This window comes from Podarcis melisellensis, assembly GCF_964234715.1.
Source record: "Podarcis melisellensis genome assembly, chromosome: 11".
In the NCBI taxonomy this organism is placed as follows: Eukaryota; Metazoa; Chordata; class Lepidosauria; order Squamata; family Lacertidae; genus Podarcis; species Podarcis melisellensis.
Genome location: NC_138543.1, coordinates 2,324,409 through 2,342,386, shown reverse-complemented (window position 1 = coordinate 2,342,386; position 17,978 = coordinate 2,324,409). Strand labels below are relative to the sequence as shown.

Here is a 17,978-nt window from a genome sequence, read left to right as displayed (position 1 = left end):
GGTTCTCCTCGCGAAGGCGAGGGAGATTTCGCAGGAATTCGCAGCTCTTTTCGGCTGCCTTCCATCCCTTCCTTTGCGCGGCACTTCGGGCGCCACTCGGGGCCTCCTTCCGAGGAGACGCGGCTGGGGCTGCGCCAGGAGGAGCGCGCGAGGGAATCCCTCTGAGGGCGGCGGCGCCTCCAAGCGCAGCGATCGCGGCCTGGGGAGGGGGAGGGGCGGCGTGGGGCGGGGCCTGGTGACGTGTCGCGGCTCGTCATCGAGCCGTCAGCTGCCGCGCTCGCTCGCGCGCCCCCGCCCGCCTCCCTCCAAGCGCCTGGGCCGCCGACGCGCACGCGCGCGCCCTCCTCCCTCCCTCCCTCCCTGCCTGCCTGGCTCCCTCGCTCGCTCGGCGGCGGCGGCGGTTTGTGCGCGCGAGGCGCTCTCTCGGCTCCTCCGGCCCCGAGGCTGGTGGCGGCGGCGGCGGCGGGGCAGAGGCAGAGGCAGCACCGGCAGCAGCAGCAGCAGCAGCAGCGCCGCCCTTCGCCCTCCCAGCAGCCGCTCCCCCCGCCCCCCCGCCCGGCAGCGGCTCCTCCTCCTCCGCCTCCTCCTCCCGCTGCTGCTTCAGGAACAAAGGGAGGAAGCGGCGGCGGCGGCGGCGGCGGCAGCGGGGCTGTCTTCCCGCCCGAGCCCGGGATAGCGGCGGCGGCGGCGGCCTCCTCCCTCCTCCTCCTCCCGGTTTCCGCTTCTTTGTCCTCTGGGTCGGAGTCTGGCCGGGAGCCTCGAGGCGGGTGAGTCGCCCCTTCCTTCCTTCCCAGCGGCGCCCCTTCTGCCCCCCCCCGGCTGGGGGGGGGGGGTCTGTGTCTCCGCGTCTCCCCCGCGCCAAGGAGGCGGCGGCGGAGGACAAAGGGCCGCGAAGGGGCAGCCGGGCTTCGGCGCGGGGGGGGGAGAAAGAGCTTTCCCCGGAAAGGGGCCCCCAAAGCCAGGCGGGGCGAGGGGGGGCTGGCAGAAGACCCTCGGGGGAGGGGGCAGACAAAGGGCTGGCCGGGGGGGCGCGGGGACCCGGGCGGCTCCTCCCCCCCCCCGGAGAGAGGCGGCTTCCTGGGCCCCGTGGGCCGCCTGGCGCGGAGGCCGCGAGCGGCTCTTCTCCTCGGCTGGGCCTGGCCGTGACTCAGGGATTCTCCGGCAGGCCTCTCGCCGCTTCCTCTCTCCTCCTCCTCCCTTCCCTTTGTTTGTGTCCCCCCCCCCCCCCGCGCCCGCTTTCTCGGGCCTCCAGGCCCCCGGCCTAGTTTCCTCCGCTCTTTCATTGTGTGCCTTTACCACCCAGTTTCCCCACAGGAGCTTTCCTTTTCTGCCCCCTTCCTAATTAAATTGCATTTAAAAGGCGGAAACCTGGATAAACATAGTCGTGGTTTGTAAGCTTTGCTTAAACTATTAAATCGTGAAGCCATGGGGCCTGGATGGGGCATGTTCCCCATGTTCTGCGCATGAATGCTACACGGTGTGTCTGTGGCTTTGGACCAGCATTGCAACTAATATGGACGGAGCAGTTCTATGAAGGCAAGCCATGCAGTTGAGCAAGCGCAGCTTTCTTGAGCTGGAGAGCGGGAACCCAAATCAGCATATTTTAGGAGGAACCATCTGGTGCATACAGTTTGTAGTGTGTGCTCTGGAGTGACACAATTGCAGTCATCTGGGCCATTTAACTGTTCTTACTACTCTTGCTCAGGGCTAAAATCGCTTGGATAAATTCTCGATATAGTTATCAGCCTGACATGTTTCTCTTAATTGAGTGTCCTTTGTTAAGCTGCTTTTATAGTTTCCTGTTGGTCCATTTTTACTGCTTCAGTTCTGTGGGCTGTACAGGAGCTGGGCAGCCTTTGGAGATATAAATAGAAGCTGATTTCAGAGGCCCCTGTTGACGAGCTTTTGCCTGAGCCTCTAGCTCAGCCTGTCACATTGCAGCCTTGTGACAAGCGGAAGCTAATGCACGCACCATGTGACTTGGGCTTCTGAGAAATATTAAAGCAAGCAGACGCCGTGCATGTGATAGTATTCAAACCCAGTATTCCAGTAAAAAAGCAAAAGGGCTAAAGAACGGTAGCTAGCTTAAAATTATGAAATCCATACCCCATAACAAACATGGTTTTTCTGTAAAGATTTGTTTGGCTTTCCATGCTAGTCATTTGCAGGTGCAAACTTCTTTGATACTGATGATGTCATTCTAGGGCTTTTTAATTGGATGCTGCAAAATTTACATGAAACTAGAAAAATGAAAATGGCACAGCTTTGTTTTTACAGATAAGTTTTACATAGTTTACGGTGTCAATTTTACATTTGTTTTGGAAAAACAGGTCAAATTTGTGACCACATATTCTCCCAAACAAATGTTTCTTTATAAATTACAAGCTGATTTTAGTGAGTTAGGGTGGACTTTATGGTGAAGGTGTGCCTGAAGTCTGCCTTGGGATATTTATTCAGCAAATATTATCTACTGTTTTGTGAAACAGGCCCTCTTTTTCTGTCCCCCTTGAGCATATCTTCTAAAATGCTATATTATAACAATTGTGGAAAAGTGACCCACTCGTATGTATGGTACAGGACTCTTGTCTTCAGGCCTTTTAGAACAAGAATAAACTCGGAAGCCATTCTCAGTTGATTTTCTTAAAGATGCTCGTGCAGAAAAAACACGATTATTCAGGATATGTAAATTCAAGCTTTGGAAGTTTCATACTGTTTAAAATGTATACATGCAAATATGCTCTGTGAAGATTTTTCATTTTTATTCATTTCACAGTTTTATATGCTGCCTTTCCATTGTCGAGGCCTTCAAATGCTTTTCTTTCTAGTAGACCATTATTACACATTACAATCCAATTAATGTAGTGCTGTGGGAACAGAGGTTATGGATCCTATATTTTTATATCGGTCTTGCATAGCTTATATGGTAATGAAGTTGAAGTGTTTATGTTGCTAAAACATGACCCGTGTCATGCACAGATGAAGCGGCCTTTTCAAGCAGGAAATTTTGTTCAAGTTTGTTTTGATAGTCACGGTATTTTGCTGAGTTGCTGTAAAATGAGTGGCTTGTTTTAATGAATATATTAAGCAGGACATCTTCCAAAAAGCCTGCTTCAAGTGAAACTCTTCAGCTTAATAGCTTTTGTCTTATTAAAATAGTAGATGATTTTGTATAAAATAATTTAAACACATGGTGTTCTCAGTTAGCATGGGGTTGGTTTGGTTACGGGCCCAAGTTCTCAGGTCCTGTTGAGCTAGTCTACCAAGACTAGTGCTCCATCCTTATCTCCATAATTTGTTTTTAATATACAAAGCGGTGTGTCTCTTGAGCCTAAAAGTACTCCCCATGCTGTGAGATCTATTGATAGGCAATAACCAGAACAGGCATGAATGGAGAAGCATAAGACTGTTCTGCTTTATTGAATAGACTTGAAGATTTAAAATCACTATGAAAGGTTCAGGACACATTTGTGTCCCTTTCAGTGACAAATCACAGTCCAGGGTTTTATGATTAGCATATGTTGGTCTGCCTTCTCCACAGGAATAAAGGAAAACAGAACCACAAACTATTTTGATAGTTCATATATTTTGCTTCTAGTGTTGTTCTTGTTGCATCCCACTCCACAGATGGGGCAGGTAGAGCAAAATGGAGGAATTCTAGAGTGGGAAGGGACCTGAAGAGTCATCTAGTCCAGGCATGGCCAGACTTGGCCCTCCAGCTGTTTTGGGATTACAACTCCCATCATCCCTAACAGCACCAGTGGTCAGGGATGATGGGAATTGTAGTCCCAAAACATCTGGAGGGCCAAGTCTGGCCACGCCTGATCTAGTCCAATGCTCTGCAGTAGGAGTCACAGTTAAAGACAGATAGAATGTTTCTCTCTCTATTTCTTCCACACTCCAATAAAGATTGCTGGATCAGGACCCTTAAGTCTAAATCAAAGGAGCATAATTGCAGTGGGTTGGACTGGATGACCTTTGAGATGATCCTTGTGGATGTGGTCTTTTCAGCACCGAATGACTGTCAATGGAACATACATTTAGATTCACCTCTGCCATATGCTTACTTGAAAGCAGTGCATTGTGGGCAGGTTGCATTGATGCCTGTATGCACTTAACATTGACCCTCAGGCGTCTAAGCTATGAGGCAACATTTTTTCTGTAGTAAAGCAATCCAGGTGAGGTTGATTTGGGACTGGAGAATATGAATCCAATCTTCCCTCTCCTTTTTAGGCCCTAGGCTGAAGATAATCAATAGGCAAGCTACTTACCTCTCTTCAGCTTCAACAGTTGGGGTGGCATTCCTGCTTATTCCTGCCAATTTGACTTATAGTACAAGATGAAGGAATCACACAGGTGTAGCTCACAATCCTGTCTGCATTTGGGGGAAGGTGGTATCTTTTCACAAAGTTCAAGTGGAAACAGGCTTTTGCCTCATACCTTACTTACTCTGTTTGGAGTGGTTTCCTTTAGCCCTGTCCCTTTTCCTGTTATGGTTGCCTGTGCTTATACACAGAGAATGACCACTGTGGAAATATGGCTATGTGATGTGATCTTATGTAATGGCTAGTTCATGTGAATTATGATCTTATAGCAACTTCTAAAGCAGTTTGTGTGTGTGTTTATTTACAGCACAAGATGGCTCAGGAGACCAACCAGACCCCAGGGCCCATGCTGTGTAGCACAGGGTGTGGATTTTATGGGAATCCTAGAACTAACGGAATGTGTTCTGTCTGCTATAAAGAACATCTTCAAAGACAGCAAAATAGTGGTCGAATCAGTCCAATGGGTATGTGCTGGAGGAACATAATATAACTAAAATGCTAGCTGTGAATACTGTCACATTTCAGATATAAACATTTAAGTGAACATTTGTACTATTCTAGTAACTTTGAGGCATTTTTGTGTATAAGCCAAATTAACTCATTAAAAAGACTTCCAAGTATTTAACAGCTGTAGTATCTGCATATTACGAAGTTTACATTTCTAATCAATATGCTTATATTTCCCCCTTCATACAGGAACATCAAGTGGTTCCAACAGTCCTACCTCTGACTCTGCATCTGTACAGAGAGCAGATACTAGTTTAAACAACTGTGAAGGTGCTGCTGGCAGCACATCTGACAAATCAAGGTAAGAGCAGTGTAGAGCCTGATAGTGAAATGAAATAATTCTGGGAGAGTATGTAAGGGACACTCTAAGCCTGTTACTATTATAACAGTTTCTGCTACAGCTAGTTTGTAGGGGAAATAACTGCAGAGTTTATTACTTCTGCAATCAAAAAGGCTCTGAGCTTTACAATGAGGGAATTGATGTAAATGCCTTAGTTTGCTATAAGGTTAGATTACAAGGACACTTAGATATTACAGTCTATACATCAAACTTTATCTCCAGTGAGTTCAGTCATAGTTGTCAAAGAAGAGCCCAGGGTTTTTAAGTTTTAGCTTTATAAGATGTTAGTCTTCCTAATAGCACTAACAGATTGCTCTCATTTCACTGAATGCAAGCAGAAATGTGCCTGTTGCCGCCTTGCCTGTAACACAGCAAATGACAGAAATGAGCATTTCAAGAGAGGAGAAAGTAACTCCGAAAACAGAAACAACAGAGCCAGGTATGCCTTTTTTAAAGTCGCTTAAGTGCAGCTAGTTCAGTGGGACCTGGCAGGTGTAGACGTTTGGTAACCAATGAGAAAAACTGTGCCATATTCTCTTTAGTATTTGGTTCTTTAGCATTAAAAGGCAAAATTGCAAAGTAAAAGATTTATCATCCTTAGATCAATTTGTTCACTGCTTGTAAGAGTTCATCCAACAGTTATTATAAGTAGATTAATGTCGCTAGTCCCTTCAGCGAAAATGAATTGAGTAGTGAGAACGTGCTATTCTTTTTTTATTTAAAGAAAACCATAAAAAATGGTTGGTGTTTTTTTTCATTAAGAATTTTGAACGAATTCTTTAACGTGCTGCAGTTCACCAGTCTTTACAACTTTCAATAGTTACTTTTGATCACTAGAGAAATCCAACAATCTTGCAAACAAGGTTGGTTTTTTTAAGTAACTTTGTTTTTTATATCCCTATTTTATATCTGTTTTGTATACCAACTTCACTGAAATGATTATTTCTGAATATAATATACCTCCATCCATTGTTATTCAGGCTTTTTTTAAAGACTTGACATTTTGAAGTAACTTCTGGTACTTGTAAAGTGTTTATGAAATATTTCCTAAATTTGAATAAGTTCACAAGGTTGGAATCCATAGAGCATTTTGCATGAGCGTTTTTGTATTAATTTGCATTCAATATTCCCACTATTGAATGTTCTGGTGCTGAAGTCATAATCAATGGGTATATATTTACATTAATTGTTTGGATGAACTCTTCTTATAATAGGCTTTTAAAAGTTGTTTTTAGTAATGTATTTTTACTATATGATTTTGTTTGAACGCTTTGATATTAGGATGGTTTGATTCTTTTGCCAGTATTTCTTGCTGGTGTATAGTATCATAAAATGTAATTCTAAATATGGTGAATTTGGACATGGGATTCATTTAGAAGTAAGTGAAAAGGCCAGCCCAGCAGGTACAGCCTTAATGATGAACAGCTTTATACATCAGGGGGACCTTTTTATGTATATTCCTGATAAATGTGAAGGTAGACGGCAAGCTGAAAGATATTTAAATAGCACAATTATTTCCTATATTTCTTTGAATCAAGTAGCATACATATTAATGTTCTGAAACTAGGTGGGAGTATATAAAATGATAGAATATGCTATGGCCTATGTATGATGTGTGTTGTTCCACCCATCTTCCACAGACGTGTCTTTTAGTAAGCTTAATAAATCTGTAGTGTAAGTAAACAGATAATGCATTAAATGAAAGGGCGTTTTTTAACTGCATAGATTAGGTAAAAAAGAAAGAGTAGTAGTAGTATGATAGTGTTAGCTCTTCATTTATGATGATAGTGCAGCAACACTGAATACTGTGTGCACAGAAAGATGGAAACATACCACACTAAGGTGTTGAGCACCCAGAAATACCTTCCTAGTTCTCTGGAGCAGCTATGGGCTGATGCAGATTCTGTTTGAAGGTGATGGTGATTATAGGGGAGAGAATAGGAAAGAGGAACCTCCAAGGTACATCCTTTCAGCCAATGTATGTTTTTTGTGGTGGCAAGAGTAGTAGTTTGCTGAAAGTTTGAGTGAGACCATAAAATATCCATTCCGAAACCTGCATCTTTACTCTTGGTAATCTCCAGCACACAAATCTTCTACAATCCATTACTTGGGAACCAGCCCAGAAGGTTATGGGCTCTACTTGGTGCTTCTATCAAGACTGAATTGCTTGAATCCTAAACTAACTTGAGAAATTGAACTTAATGGAATGAAGCTTTACTATCTCTTCCCCCCCCAAAAAAAGTCTCTGAAGGGGAGGCATCCTGAATAATATGGAGGGTACAGCGGACTTCTGGAAAAGATGAGGACTGTGGCAACTTAGAAGCCACTGCCCCACAAAAGGTGGGGAACCCCCCAGGGAAGCTTTTCATGGGTCATAGGTTGCTATAGGCAGAAGGGGGGGGGGAATAACTTTGTGTTTTCAGGTTAACATAATAAGAGAACCATTCTAATGATTTCTTTACTACAAAAAGGAGACAGGGAGGATGAAGGAGTAGGTGCTTCTAAAATTTAATTCAGCATCTCTTTCTATAAATAAACTACCAACACTGAGGTGTGTAAAGAAGAGAATTTAAAATGTGGAGATGAAAGCAGTTTAGAATTACAGTATACCACGTCTAATCAACTTTGGCCTGTTTTGTTCTTTTCAGTTGTTACTCAACCCAGTCCTACAGTTAGTCAGCCTAGTACATCTCAGAATGAAGAGAAAACACCTGAAATGCCTAAACCAAAGAAGAACAGATGTTTTATGTGCAGAAAGAAGGTTGGCCTTACAGGTATGCTATTGGACACTGCATTATCCACACTTATCCAGTCTTAAATATAGTTACTGCTGAGGACTTGCATACTTTGAAACTTTGTGACACTTTGAAATGGCACAGATGTGTGTATGTACCGGAGTTCAGTTTTTTTATTCCACATGACGAAACCTAGGTCTTCACCGAACAGGACTTTATGCTGTTTTTGTGCTTTTACAGGGTTTGATTGCCGATGTGGAAATCTGTTTTGTGGACTTCACCGTTACTCTGACAAGCACAACTGCCCATATGATTACAAAGCAGAAGCTGCAGCAAAAATCAGAAAAGAGAATCCAGTTGTTGTGGCCGAAAAAATCCAGAGAATATAAACTAACCTACTCGGTGAAAAGACTGACTTTCTTTGTTTTTATTTTAAAATATCCTAGGAAAACATTAAAGAGCAGATGCATGGCCATTTTCCTTTGATGTTCTCCAGAGTTTTACTTTAGTCTATCTTATTGATTGATATTTTAGGATGTTGTGGGTGTTACAGGCAGAATTGGATAGATACAGCCCTTTAAAATGTGTACATGCCCTCCCCAAAATGAATTGAAAGAGTAAGACCTGCACTTGTAAAACAGACTTGCACAAAAGACAGAGTTGTCTAGTTCACATGTGCCAAACAGATGCATAAAATCTGCATGTTTGCAGCAGATTTGCCTTTTGGGAATGTAATTGAGGTATATCATCCTTGGATAGTGCTACGTGCCTGCTTGATTAAATTATACACCAGGAAAAAAATGAGTCTACTTTTACCATAGTTAAACTTTGTCCTCTTTAATTTCCACAATTCATTGTTTTGAAACTGAGCTGCAGAGGAGCCACTTTCTAAAGAGGACGGGCGTTCAGGTGCCATAAGCTGCAGTTTAAGGTTACCTACTGAATGAAACCAAGAAATTTGAGTCTGAACAGTGCAATCCTTGGAACTGATGAAAATTGTTCAACTATTAAAACTGGTTCCCAAAGGAAACTTCATTTTCAGAACTTTTTGAACTAGCCTACAACAGAAGATTTGTCTGCTTCTTACTCTTTATGTAGCTGATAAGTTTGTGTAGCACAAAACCACAAGACTGTTTTACAGTTTACAAACAAAATGCTACATTTAAAAAATAAACATAACCACAGCAGCTCTGTCAAGTAACATGCATCTGATGAACCTAGTTTGCAAATGTATTCAAGCATTTAATTTGTCATATACATCTTAAGTTGAATGTGTTCTGGGTTCAAAAGAACGTTAGCTTTTAATTTTTATAGTTTTCAAATGTAGTGAGATTGCACCATTTTGCATGGAAAAATCATACCCAATATGGCTGCTGTAGACTTTAAGTGGTACCTGGAACCACTCTGAGGGCTGCTTTATTATTTTAATAGTACTTGGGTGTAGGACTATAGTGTTCTTGGGTGTATTGCATGGGCTGCATTATCTACAGCATTGTACAATAACAACTCTAGAAAAGGCAGTATACTTCACTGATGCTTGTCTGGTAATATCACTTCTGTGTTATAATGGAAGGTTTTTGTGATGTATGAAACTTGTGTTTTTTTATATAAACAAGTACAGTTTAGAGTAGTGTAGTGGTAATGCCTGTCCTCATCTGTAAATAGTTGTGTATACACAGGGCACTACTTCTGACTTCTATTGCAGTGTTCAGTCTTAGTTTTTCTTCATTAAAAGCATCAGGTTTTGCTTTATATTTTGTCCTCAGTTGAGTTATTAGATATACAAATGTGTACAGACAGTTCATATTTATGTATTGCACATAATCATGCTACCCGGCATCTATGCTATATTGTATTATGTAAATAATAAAATCATGTACAGAGGGATATAGCTCCTTTTTGTGATGCTTCATTGGGTTATTAAAATATTGATTGAATAATCTGAAATCTCCTACTTGTGAAAAGTTGGTTGCAACTAATCCTTCAATTCTTATTAGTTAATAATTCTGGAGATCAGCTCTTCTGCATGTTTTTCCCCTTGCTGGATTTTATTTTTATGTACACTTCAGCCAATGAAGATGTGTTCAGATGAGCAAAGCATGTAAAATGGAATACAGATATGACTCCTGGACCTTTAAGAGCAACATCATAGTTGAAAAAAGAAGCCTTTAAGAGTCTTAGTTGCTTTGATCTACAAATTTCTCCACTCAGATTCTTTTTGCTGCCACCTTAGCTGCAGTTTTCTGACCTGATTTACTGCAAAAGTTGTGCCTTTTGACCATGTTGAATCACTTGTTTTTTATTTATTACTGTTATGAAATCCAATTACCCTATGTGGTGTAATCATGCTACCACTTCCATGGAATTAAATATGGAAACTATGTGATGTGTACAGATTTCCCCTTTTTCAAACTTCTTTTTTAAAAAGAGCTTGGAGCAATAAAGAGCACACTCCCTAGTTCACTTTCCCAAATTATGTCCACCCTGGTCTAGCTCTGTTTCCTTTTATATATTTTTTGTAGGAAAGTCAAAAGTCTGTGCATAGAGCTCTGTTCTGTAGTGGCTAGTAATGCGTTTATAATTAAGTAGGATGCAAAACGTTGGAGCTATTCCCTGGAATAACAGGTTTACTTATATGAGCAGATTTTTAAAGTTTAGTTTGCTTTCTCATGGAAGTTGTAGAAGAACATTTCTGTTCCTCGTGTGTGTGTGTGTGTGTGTGTGTGTGTGTGTGTGTGTGTGGAAAAAAACCATAGCAGCTCCAAACCTCACAAGGGGTGGGCTATTAATGACACTATAATCAAAGCTTAGCTATGTATCTGCCTTGCCTGTGACACGGTAGTTTGAGAACTTACACTTTCTTTAACAGAGACCTAAAATTATCTGCAAACAGATGTGCAATAAAACAGTTTTTACAGCTTTTTTACCTCTATTATTAGGCTAAAATGCTGCACATGTATAGAGCTGATGCTTAGCTCTGTAGTTCTTCCTCCTAGTATGAAATCATTTGCTTTGTTTCCTGAGGTAATTCACCCTGTGAATATCTTTGTATAAAATATCTGTCTCTTGGGTGGGTAGAGAGCAAGTACTGGCGCACTACAAAGTATCCACTGTGAAGGAAAGATGTGCCGCCCGTCCCATGTCTACTAGTTTGTAGTAGACTATAAACAAAGGTGTTCTTCCTGTGTCCACAGGAGTCTTAGGCGACCTTGGACTTAGTTGACATCCTGCCTGACGTTGAAACAAGGCTGACCCAGGGTCTGCTGGTGGTTGCTGCATGTTTGGTTCCCATAAGCTGCAGGAAAGGCTCTTGTGCGCAGGCTGCAGAGATGTGCACAGGGTTTTTCTTCTCAAATGCTTTCCCAAGTTGGCACACAATGTATATTTCAGCCGGGACATAGTTGTTGTCTAAAAATAAGGCAACTTGCCTGAAATCGGCATCTTACTTTCTGTCTGTATCTTCCACAACAGTGAGATTGTGATTTATGCTTTTTATTGTTACGCTACAGAGCATTCTGCATTTCAGTTTTCATTTAGAAGAAAAGATTGAAGTTCCTTTTAAGTTGCCTTATTGTATAAGGCAACTTATACAATATACATGAAGGTGTGCAGATTACCTTTCAAAAAGTAACTGAATCTGAATTCCAAATCTCACTTTGGTCGTATGGTACTGCGATCAAGGACAAAATGTGGTGCCCCCCCCCCCCAAAATACTATTTCTCATTTTCACAATAATTCCTTTTGGTACAGTTTTTTTTAGATACCTGTATAAATATAAAATTTGGCACTTCTTTGGCCCTGTGCCCTGTGCAGGTTCCCCTACAGGCACCACTCTAAATCTGTCACTGTTCACTTGCCTGGGAGGAAACTACTGAACACAAGATGACTTGCTGCGGAATAGATATACCATGTTTTTTACTCTATAAGACACACTTTTCCCCTCCTAAAAAGTAAGGGGAAATGTGTGTGCATCTTATGGAGCGAATGCAGGCGGGAGGCTCTGCTCAGCGTTCCCTTTAAAGAGCCACATGGAGCAAGTGTGCGGTTCTTGGGGGCTTTTCCCTGGGAGGGAGAAGGGCTGGGGGAAAAGCCCCCAGGAGCCGCACAAACGCTCTGCACGCTCTTTAAAGGGAGCCCGGCTCTTGGGGGAGCCTTCCTCCCGCTGGCTTCTGACTTAGCCGCACGCAGCCTCTCCCGGGCATCTGGAGCCTTCATTCCCCTGCCCGGGAGAGGCTGCATGTGGCTATCCCATAAGCCAGGACAGGAAGAGGCTATCCCAGAAGCCAGGTCCCTCTTGCTGTTCTGGCTTCTGGGATTCAGAATATTTTTTTTCTTGTTTTCCTCCTCCAAAAACTAGGTGTGTCTATGGAGCGAAAAATACGTAGTTAGGATTGCACTGTCAGTAAGGTTTCGTAGTCCTGGTTAAGTAAAATTTAAACTGGGTAAGCCTGCAATCCCATACGTATTTACCTAGAAATAAGACCCACTGAACTAAGTGGGATTTACTTCTGAGTAAGCATGTAAGTGATTTATTTTTAGTCAGCACTCTGGCTTTTAATCAGTTGGTTCCACTAAGTTGTATTCTAGTAATTATATTTTGGCAAATGTGTCTATTATTATTAATAAAAATATTATTACTATTATTAATGTCTGTGAAAACAAACCACTAGGCTGCAGCAAAAACACTTGGGATGGATCAACAACTTCATGAGCATAACAAGAGAGAGAGAAAGCATCTGTCTTGAATAGGAGAGGGAAAGGAGTGCCAGTTTTAAATTCCTGACAGTAAGTGGCAATGGGTGAGAGCTGTTGTGGGAGCTTGTCTGCAGTCTTACTCCTGAGCCAATGCAGCCTTGCAATAATCACCTTGCATAAATTGGATGGGAAAGCACAGAGACACATACTTTTTGCATAAATTACCATTTTATGGTTCCCACCCCCTTTTCAGTTCTGAAGTAGCACACTTTCTAGCACCCCAAGGGAATATGGATTTCACTGTTCTGGGGAAGCAGGTGAAAAAGCTAGTTATATTTATTTCGCTGCTGTAGCTATATACCTGTAAACAGATTAGATCAGTATTCACTCTCAGTGTTATGTATTTCTAGGTTGCAAATACAGAAGAAAAGCAGATCCAAATGTCATTTGCTTATGTATAAAGCAGGACAGTCTCTTCTGACTTCATGTATCTCAGTGTTCATTTTTTCATTGGCCTGGTGTCCTCTACTAATTTTGTGTGTTCTCGTGTTCACCCTAGCGTGATGGTTTACATGTCCTTGTATCTTAAAAATGCACTCCTAGATGTCTGCAACAAGAAGTAAGCCCATTGAAGCCAATGGGTTTGTGTAGGAATGCAGCCTACAATTCTTATTACTGCTATGTGCATCCATGGTCCAATCTTGGGCAGCCTCTTTGCATGGCCAAGCTATCCTAACTGGATTTCTTGGACCTTATTAATCCTGTTCCATCCTCAGAACCACTGCCTTATTCTCACTTCATTTCTTATTTTTTATCTTTTCCTTATTAAGTCCAGTAACCACTGTATCATTTGCATATCATGTTTATTTAAACCATGTCTTTCTGAACGCATGCTCATTTCCTTGGTATTTTTGTAAACCTTGCTCCTAGTCTTCTAATCCCACAAATGCCAACCAGAATTCAAGTGCCTTGTTCTCCTTTTTAAGCTCCTGCTTCATAGACTCAGAATTTTTCAATTCCTGAACTGATGAATGTACTCCTGCCTGTTCACTGATTCTGTACCTACTCCCCCGATCATATATTCTGTCATATCTTTACAATCTTCAGTCTTTCTACTCCAATCACCTCTTCCACCTCTTGGTATTCATTGCATTGGACATAGTTATCTGCAAATGGCACATTACATGATGCATTTCTATGGATCTGTGCAGTTAGCACAATTGTTATTTTGATGAGCAAGAATAGGATTACAGCAATTCCTATAAGTACTCACATATAGCCCAACCTTTCCAGATTTGTATCTCTGTTCTTGAACTTCCTTGTACAGAACTGCATTATAGTGCAATTTCATTTATCCAAGGCAGGGAGGAGATGGCACAGTACCACAATATTAATGGGTATTATCAGGTGCAGAAAGCTGTGGACAAATCACATTTGTTGTGACATGACAAACAATAAATAGCAATAATAATAAAGGTAAAAGTAAACTAATGGACCCCTGGATGGTTAAGTGCAGCCCAAGGTGACTATGGGGGTGCAGTGCTCATCTTGCTTCAGGCGGAGGCAGCCGGCGTTTGTCAAGAGTTTTCTTTTTTCTTGTTTTAATGTATTTTTATTAAAGATTTTCTTGATTTACAGAAGTATGTGCAATGTCTCGCCTATTTTCCCCATCTATCATTTTTACAAATCAGTTTCATTTGTTGAGACATTAGGAAAAAAGGGGGAGGGGGGAGGGGGAAGATGGGTGGGGGTGGGCTAGGGTGGCGATGTTTCTATTTTACTTAATATATGTGGGGTTTTGTGCCCACGTTGCTTGTGCAGGTTCTCTGCTGTTCACTTGTGTTCCTTGGGTGGTGAGAGAGGTTGGGGTTGGCCTAGGGTGTGGCTGTTCATTTGTGGTTGGCTGTAGTGGATCTTTGTTTTCATGTGTGAATGGGGTGGGTGGGTGTTTTGGATCAGGTTAGCCATATTGATTTGTATGCTGTTGGTGGATATTTGTCATTGTCTTGTTGGGCTGTGTATGTGATAAAGGAGAGCCATACGAGGGTGAAGGCGTCTTCTATTTGTCCCCGTGTCAGTTTCAGTTTATTGGTTAATTTTTCTAGTAAGGCTGTTTCCCATACTATTTGGTACCATTGGTCCATGCTTACTTCTGACAGGTCTCTCCAGTGTCTGGTTATGATGTTTCTGGCTGCTGAAAGTAGGTTTTATGACTTCTTTGTGGTGTAAGTGGGCATTATTGTCCTAGAAGATGTTTAGTAAGGCCGCTTTCATTGCATCCCATAAGAGGGGGGTTGTTATATTGTGTACATCATTTTCCTTGAAGTAGTTTTGGAGAGTTTTTGTGAGACTAATTTGTTTGTTTGTAGTTAGGATGGGACTGAAGGACCATGATGGGGTGGTTTGTGTTCCCTCTCCTATTTTAACGGTGACTTCTACTGAGGCGTGATCTGTGATTTTAATGTTACCTATGTTTGTTGATTCCACTGAGGGGATCAGACCCTGTGTGAGCAGAATGCTGTACAGTCTGGACACTGTACCATGGCGTCCGGATTGGAATGTATGGCTGGTGTCTCCCAGGTTTTGCTCACCCCCAGATGTCATAGAGACCCCTGTTTTTTGACATTTTTAGTAATTTGTAAGAGCCCCTAGTTGTTGGGGGTTTCCTTCAGAGGAAGGTTGCCCATGGGGTTGTAAGGTGAAAGTTTTTCAGGGATATGCCTTTCATAATTAGGTTGAGGTCCCCTCCTAGGATTGCTTCCCCTTCAGAGAAGGAGATGAACTTATTTAGTGTCTTCTGGAAGAATTCTAGTTGTTTTGAGTTTGGGGCATATATGGAGCCGATTGTCAGTTTAATTTTGCCATCTAGTGTCCCTTTAGCAAAAATGAATCTGCCTCTTTTGTCCTTTAGGACTGTTGTGGTGTTGAAGTTCAGGTCTCTACTGAGTATTATAGCTACCCCATGGCCCTTCCCTGAGCCAGGTGCCACCCATTGTTGACTGAAGCGGGGCTCGTTCAGGGGTTTGCTTCTTTTGGGTGGGTTGTGTATTTCTTGTAGGAAGGTGATGTGTGGTTTCATGGTATTTATGTATGAGGTGATGCATTTTCTTTTGATGGGGTTTCGCAACTCTCTCACATTTAATGTAAATGCTTTTAAGTTAGCCATTTTGCTTATCTATTATGTAGGGCGATTCCCTGCCAACCTGTCCGGGTTGTCCAGTGTCTCTCTCTTTGTTGTTTAACAAACCAATGGGGTTGCGCTGATCTAGAGTGTGGTGGGTGGGGGACTAGTGGGATTAGAGTAAGATTTGGGTTAAAGAGTAGGGGGTAGGTTGTAAATAATTTCCTATATGTAGTCATATAGATGTTCATTTGGGGTATTTTGGGCCATCTGGCATTTAGCCGATTGGTCCTAGGTCTCAGCTGGTGCGGAGGGCCATGTTCAGGGACAGGCCATCCCCCCTGTCGTTTGTGATAGGGGATGATCAGTGAGACGGTGTGAAGTGTTTTTGTGATGCCCATGTCGGGAAGAAGAAGAAGGAGAAGAAGAAGAGGAGGAGGAGGAGTTTGGATTTGATATCCCGCTTTATCACTACCCGAAGGAGTCTCAAAGTGGCTAACATTCTCCTTTCCCTTCCTACCCCACAACAAACACTCTGTGAGGTGAGTGGGGCTGAGAGACTTCAGTGAAGTGTGAATAGCCCACGGTCACCCAGCAGCTGCATGTGGAGGAGCGGAGACGCGAACCCAGTTCACCAAATTACGAGTCTAGCGCTCTTAACCACTACACCACACTGGCTCAATAGAACATAATAGAGCATCACAAATTATCTAAACTAATTAACAAATCAATCATAATTAAAACAATTATGATATATAAAACGCTATTAACAAAGCAGGAACTAAATAACACAGACACACTGCAATTTGGACAGTTGTAGGTTCCTGGAGGTAATACATAAATTTTGGGCAATGGACAAAACAGCAAGAGTAGTCAAGACAATCTCAAAATATTAAAAACAAATGAACACATCCCAAATAGCTGATCCTGTGCCTATTGGAGATTAGCAAGGCCTATTGAAGTGCAGAGTGTTTGAGGACCAGGACATTCGCAGAGAAACCAAAATGCGTGTTTACAAAGCTATTGTACTACCAACCTTGCTATATTCTTGTGTAACATGGACCACTTATAAACGCCATCTCCAACTCGTTGAAAGATTCCATCAACGGTGTCTCCAAAAAATTTTACACATCACTTGGGAAGCCAGGCGAACTAATGTCAGTGTACTGGAAGAAGCAAAGATCACCAGTGTTGAAGCAATGATTCTTCAACATCAACTCTTTGGACTGGTCATGTTGTGCGGATGCCTGATGATCGTCTTCCAAAGCAACTACTCTATTCCAAACTTTAAAATGGAAAGCGTAATGCTGGTGGTCAACAAAAGACGTTTAAAGACTGTCTCAAGGCAAATCTAAAAAAATGTAGTATAAACACTGACAACTGGGAAACACTGGCCTGCGAGCGCTCCAGTTGGAGAACAGCCTTTACCAAAGGTGTCATGGGCTTTGAAGACACTCGAACTCAGGTCAAAAGAGAGAAACATGCTAAGAGGAAGGCACGCTTGGCAAATCCACACCGTGATCAACTCCCCCCCGGAAACCAAGGTCCCCACTCTGGAAGGACACTTGCAGGGCAGCAGCTGAAGAAGGAGCAAAAAGGGTTTTCTTGTGTGTGTGTTTCTTGTGGCTGATTAGCTGCTCTCCCTTTGTAAAGGTCAGAGGGGGCAGGGTTTCTGTTGAGGTAGGTGATTAGCTGTGGGAGGAGCTTATCAGAGCTTGCAGGGCAGTAGCTGAAGAAGGAGCAAAATGGGTTTTGATCCATCTTTTAGATTTAGGGGAGCTAGTCTCAAACGTTTGTTGGGGGAGACCTAGTTTTTTTTTGGGGGGGAGTTATTTGTCCTGTCTTCATGCTTTTTATGATGGAGGACCGCTGTAGTCACCCCCAACAACACGTTCTCAAGATGGAGGGTGAGGGAACAGCTGCAGTCGCCTGCAGTTCCTGCGCAATGTTTGCCATCTTGCCAAAGGTTGCAGGCAGCTTTACCTGTAGCAATTGCATGTTGATTGCCCTCTTAGAAGACAAAGTCCAGCAACTGGAGGAACGTGTAGCTACGCTCCAAAGAATTAGAGAGCTGGAGCTCTTCTTGGAAGCAACAGAGCACACCATCTCCACCAAGGAGGAGACAGGGGACTCCCCTGAGAAGGAGGCTAGTTCACCAACACAGGAGCCAGATATATGGAGAAACATGACTCAAAGAAGTAGGAGGCCCAGGGTTCGCTCTGATTGTTTAGAAATACACAATCGCTTTGAGGTCCTCT

The 17,978-nt window shown here is 42.7% G+C and overlaps 1 protein-coding gene across 2 annotated transcripts; it reads left to right on the top strand.

The window, feature by feature from the left end:
- Window positions 1–602: 602 nt before the first annotated feature.
- On the top strand, window positions 603–9,791 carry ZFAND5 (zinc finger AN1-type containing 5). 2 transcript variants are annotated; one of them, XM_081930788.1, is made up of 6 exons: window positions 603–767; window positions 4,630–4,786; window positions 5,019–5,130; window positions 5,508–5,608; window positions 7,818–7,943; window positions 8,145–9,791. In XM_081930788.1, exons 2-6 carry the CDS (start codon window positions 4,636–4,638, stop codon window positions 8,291–8,293), a joined length of 639 nt encoding a protein of 212 aa, XP_081786914.1. In that variant the 5' UTR covers window positions 603–767; window positions 4,630–4,635; the 3' UTR covers window positions 8,294–9,791. The 2 variants fall into 2 exon arrangements, with proteins under 2 accessions (XP_081786914.1, XP_081786913.1); XM_081930787.1 differs by having other exon boundaries at window positions 5,505–5,608.
- Window positions 9,792–17,978: the final 8,187 nt, after the last annotated feature.

What these genes read in the sequence shown, in the direction of transcription:
- ZFAND5 (XM_081930787.1), top strand. Translation starts at nt 4,636, where the DNA reads ATGGCTCAGGAGACCAACCAGACCCCAGGGCCCATGCTGTGTAGCACA. An exon ending in TGGTCGAATCAGTCCAATGG is followed by an intron (nt 4,787 to 5,018) that starts GTATGTGCTGGA and finishes CCCTTCATACAG; the next exon opens with GAACATCAAGTGGTTCCAAC. An exon ending in AGCACATCTGACAAATCAAG is followed by an intron (nt 5,131 to 5,504) that starts GTAAGAGCAGTG and finishes ACTGAATGCAAG; the next exon opens with CAGAAATGTGCCTGTTGCCG.